At 51.6% G+C, this 4,474-nt stretch overlaps 1 protein-coding gene across 1 annotated transcript in view; it reads right to left on the reverse strand.

The window, feature by feature from the left end:
* LOC116686525 (nuclear factor of activated T-cells, cytoplasmic 3) overlaps nt 1-4,474 on the reverse strand; it is a gene marked incomplete in the record, with an annotated part of 54,705 nt that overhangs the window by 23,890 nt on the left and 26,341 nt on the right. The window contains 3 exon segments of the mRNA XM_032511542.1: nt 1,188-1,350; nt 2,012-2,410; nt 2,800-3,481. Of these exon segments, the coding sequence (XP_032367433.1) occupies nt 1,188-1,350; nt 2,012-2,410; nt 2,800-3,481 (1,244 nt within the window).

Consider the following 4,474-nt stretch of genomic DNA (forward strand, 5'->3'; position numbering starts at 1 on the left):
ACACCACAAACACTGCTGGCTCTCTCCATTCGTGATTTGTGTAGGTACTGAGAATGTGTGTGTAGTTCCGGCTGGTGTCAAGCACCAGAGTGTAAACAATTGCAATTGCAGGGCCAGTAGAGGAAGGGGGGAGGACATGTGTCGCGGACGGGACATGTAGAGGGAAACGACTTGTAGAGGAAGGGAAGAGCGGAAGGGACATGTAGAGGGACGACACATGTGGGAAGGCGGCATGTAGCGGGAGGGACATGTAGCGGACTCGGATCATGTAGAGGCGGGAGATGGAGAGGAAGGGACATGGAGAGGAAGGGACCTGTCGCGGGACGGATCTGGCGAGGCGGACATGTAGGACGGCCATGGAGCGGAAGGACAGGGCGAGGAACGGGACCTGTGCTGACGGGACGTTGTCGAGCAGGGAGGCTGTAGAGGACGGGCCATGTAGAGGCAAGGACAGTAGAGGAAGGGAAGGTAGAGCGAAAGCATAGTAGAGGAAGGGGAGGGACGTGTAGATAGACGGGACCTGTAGATGGCAGGGAACTGTAGGGAACAGAGACATGTAGGCAGGGGACATGTAGAGGCGGGACAGGAGGAAGTAGAGATGTAGAGGAGGGGAGGGACATGTAGAGGCAGGGACCATGTGAGGCAGGGACATGTAGAGGCAGGGACATGTAGAGGAGGGACATGTAAGGAGGGACATGTAGACCAGAAAGGGAGAAATCCCACCAGCCCCCCGGACAAATGGCTTACTGGTCACCTGACGACAGGATGTTCCCCGTTGGTGCCTTGAGGACCGCGGCTGCCCTCGTTCATAGTGGGGCCCTGTGTAGGATCGGGCTGGACCTCAACCTTTACTCACAATGGTCAACTGGCTGGCAGCGGCCAGTCTAGAGGGGGGGGGGGAACGAGCTCCTAAGGGCGGCACGGGCAGAGAGACAGGGCCGAGACTAACCGCACAGAGCACAGATAGATCTGCGACACCACAATCCTGCCCACGGTGCAACCCTGCACCGTTGGTTTATTTACCATTTAGCATTAAAAAGGGAGACAAGGGTACCCAGAAAGTCTGTGGACGAGTTGGACATGTAGAGGCAGGGACATGTAGAGGAAGGGACATGTAGAGGAAGGGACATGTAGACCAGAAAGGGAGAAATCCCACCAGCCCCCCGGACAAATGGCATTCTGCTCACCTTGACGACAGGATGTCCCCCGTTTGGTGCCTTGATGGACCCGCGGCTGCCCTCCGTCTCATAGTGGGCCCTGTGGTAGGATCGGGGCTGGACCTCAACCTTTAACTCAAACTGGTCAAACTGGCTGGGCAGCGGCCAGTCTAGAGGGGGGGGGAACGAGCTCCTACAGGGCAGAGACAGGGCAGAGACAGGGCAGAGACATCAGACGCACAGAGACCAGATAAGACTCTGAGACACCACAATCCTGCACCACGTGCAACCTGCACCGTTGGTTTATTTACATCTTAGCATTAAAAAGGAGAACAAGGGTACCCAGAAAAGTCTGTGGAAGAGTTGGAGGACAGAAATTCGGAAAATAAACATGATCTCAGTCAGAGGATGGTCAGAGTTACACATTTTTGGGAATTTTGCTTTTACTTTAAGACGTAGAGTTAGATTAGAAGATAGATATCCCTCTAATGTTTGAATCAGAATCAGAAATACTTCAATGATCCCGAAGGGAAATTCTGTGTTAAAGTTGCACGCATGTATAGAAATATAAATAAAGAAATGTAAGGAGTTTGGATATGTAAGGTGTTTACATAGTTAAAGGAATTTTTAGGATGATAATTAAGGAGTTGTAATGGTGAACAGTAATAATGAATAAATTGTAGCAGCAGAGTATTGCACAGAATTTTAAGCCGGTGTTATTGTACAAAACAGATAATATTGTCCAGTTTCAAACTCACTAAGTACAGCAAATATGAAGCTATTGCAAGTTAGCTTAGCTTAGCATAAAGACTGGAAACAGGGGGGACGGCTTGCTGGATTATCATCGTGCCAACCTGAACAGAGGAGGGTTCCCAGGTTTGGGTTCGCTCCAGCTGAAGTGGGACGGCACCTGGAAGAAGAGATCCGCCAGGCCGTCCTGTTCCTGCCCCTCCTCCCCAGGAGAATCCAGGAAGGGGTCCAGCCCCGGGTCTCCCTGCCCGGCGGAGAGGCCCAGCTGGGCCCCCGACGTCCTCCTGGTCTTGGAGGGGACGTCCAGATCCTGGTAGCCGCACATCAGGAGGGACCCCAGGGCGCCGCCGGGGCTTCCAACCCAGGTGTCGTCCGTCACGCTGCCCCGTGGGGAGGCGCCCGGCGTGGGGCCGGGGGAGTGGTGAGGGGACGGGGAGCGGGCGCTGGGCTCGGCGCCGGCGTGGCGTCTCTTCCCGCAGGGCGACGTCGGTCTGGAGGACGGCCTGGGAAGGTGAGGTGGGGATTAGGGGACATTCACACCGAGAAAAACGTTTTGCTCTGCGCAGGGCATTTAAATCAGGGTTATGCTGACGTCGGGCTGCTCGATGATGTCAGAAAAAATCGTAATTGCGATTATTTGGGTAAATTTTGAAATCACGATTATTTAACAAGATCACTTGTTGAATTTTGGAGAGATTTTGATAGACGTTTTAACCCATTTGTGCCGGATTCTTCGCACCGACACATTACATTTGCCACAGAGTGTGACGGCACAGGTGTGACGTCCTGTTGTGTCCTATTCTGCGATATATTGCAATTTATAACCTTTTTTCCCACAACCGTGACACCCCTAATATTGAGACATCTGTAAACCATGAAGACGAAGACGTACCTTGAGGTGGGCCGGCGGCTCAGCCAGCTCTCCTCGGTGACGCTGGTCCGAGGGGAGTGGCAGGGCGACTGGCGGGGCGACTGATGGGGCGACAGCACCGGACTGAAGGCTAAAGGATGTTGGTATTTTTGTTGCCATAGCTCCACCCCGAACGCCCCGCCCCCACAGCCCGGGGACCCTAGAGGCGACCCAACGGGGGACCCCAGGGCGAGGGGGGACCCCAGGGTGAGGCGGCCGGCATCGCCCAGCTCCCCCTCCACGTCGTCATAGTTGTTGGAGAAGGACTCGCAGGAGGAGAGGTCGGATATCCAGCTCCTGGAGGAAAGGCTGCTGCAGGGGCTCGGGCAGAGCGTCGGGTCCCGGTAGCAGGGGTCCAGGGGCAGGTAGAGCTGGCTTCTGGACCAGGACGCTTCGGGGTAACCCCCTTCTGCCCCGCCTACCGCCAAAGCTTCCTGGCTACTGCCCGGCTCCACATTATTGTTAGGAGCAATGGATGTGATCTGGATACTGGGACAGTCAAAGGCTCTGGGGTTCCCCTGGGCTCCGTACTGGGGCCCCTGAGGCTGGTAGCCACCGTGCAGGTAGGGAAAACATGGAGGGTGACCTTGCAGCTCCTGGCTGACGAGCTGCTCCGCCAGAGCCTGAGTGGAGGAGGGAGGCGTCCTCACATTGACCTCTGGACCTGCGAGGTGTAAGACAATCAACAACATGTAAATCACATTATAATTCACATTGCAAACAAAAGATTTTTTTTTTTTTTTATTGCCTTAGGACAGCTGCACCTGACAGTTAAGCCTGCACACAGAGTCATAAACCCAAAACAACAGCATGACAGGTTCCCCACAGTGGCCTGAAACACCTTCATCCTCTACTAACAGCCTAAAACTTTTAGGAAATACATTGACGTTGCCGCAGGGTTTCAGGCATCACATCGATCTCCGATAACTTGTGATGGGCTTTGAAGCTGCAAAGATGAATCGATCAGTTGTCAACTAAATTAATCGCCAACTATTTTGATAATCAATTCATCAGTTTGAGTCATTTTGTATGAAACAGAAGTTCAAAATTCCCTGATTCCAGCTTGTTAAATGTGAATATGTTTCAAGTTTCTTCTCTCCTCTGTGACAGTAAACTGAATATCTTTGAGTTGTGGACAAAACAACATTTCAGGACGTCATCTTGGGCTTTTGGGGAACTCTGATCCACATATTCTGACATTTTATGGACCAAACTTATCGATCAATCGAGAAATTACTCGGCGGATGAAAAAAATCGTTATTTGCAGCGCTACATTGAATATCTTTCAAGGCATTTTAAACGAAGATGTCACCTTTGGCCTTAGGAGTGTGATGACAGTAATCTGTAGTTGCAGATCAACAACCTGTTAATTTCCCACACGCATTCTCTAAACCAGGGGTCTTCAACGATTTCCAGGCCAAGGACCCCCAAACTGATGGCGAGATGGAGCGGGGACCCCCTAATTATATATATTGTATAAAATTGTGTTCTATCAAACTGGTCCTATAGCGCCATGTGTGCGTTGATGACTGAAAGACATCTTCTGCCTCCATTTATCTGTTCACTACAGTGTGTTGAGTTCATGTTAATGTGGATTTAAAGACATTTCAATTAGTGGAAAAAAATTGCATATAAAAAAAAAAGTCTAATCAACCAA

This window comes from Etheostoma spectabile, unplaced genomic scaffold (genome assembly GCF_008692095.1).
Source record: "Etheostoma spectabile isolate EspeVRDwgs_2016 unplaced genomic scaffold, UIUC_Espe_1.0 scaffold383, whole genome shotgun sequence".
Classification (NCBI taxonomy): domain Eukaryota; kingdom Metazoa; phylum Chordata; class Actinopteri; order Perciformes; family Percidae; genus Etheostoma; species Etheostoma spectabile.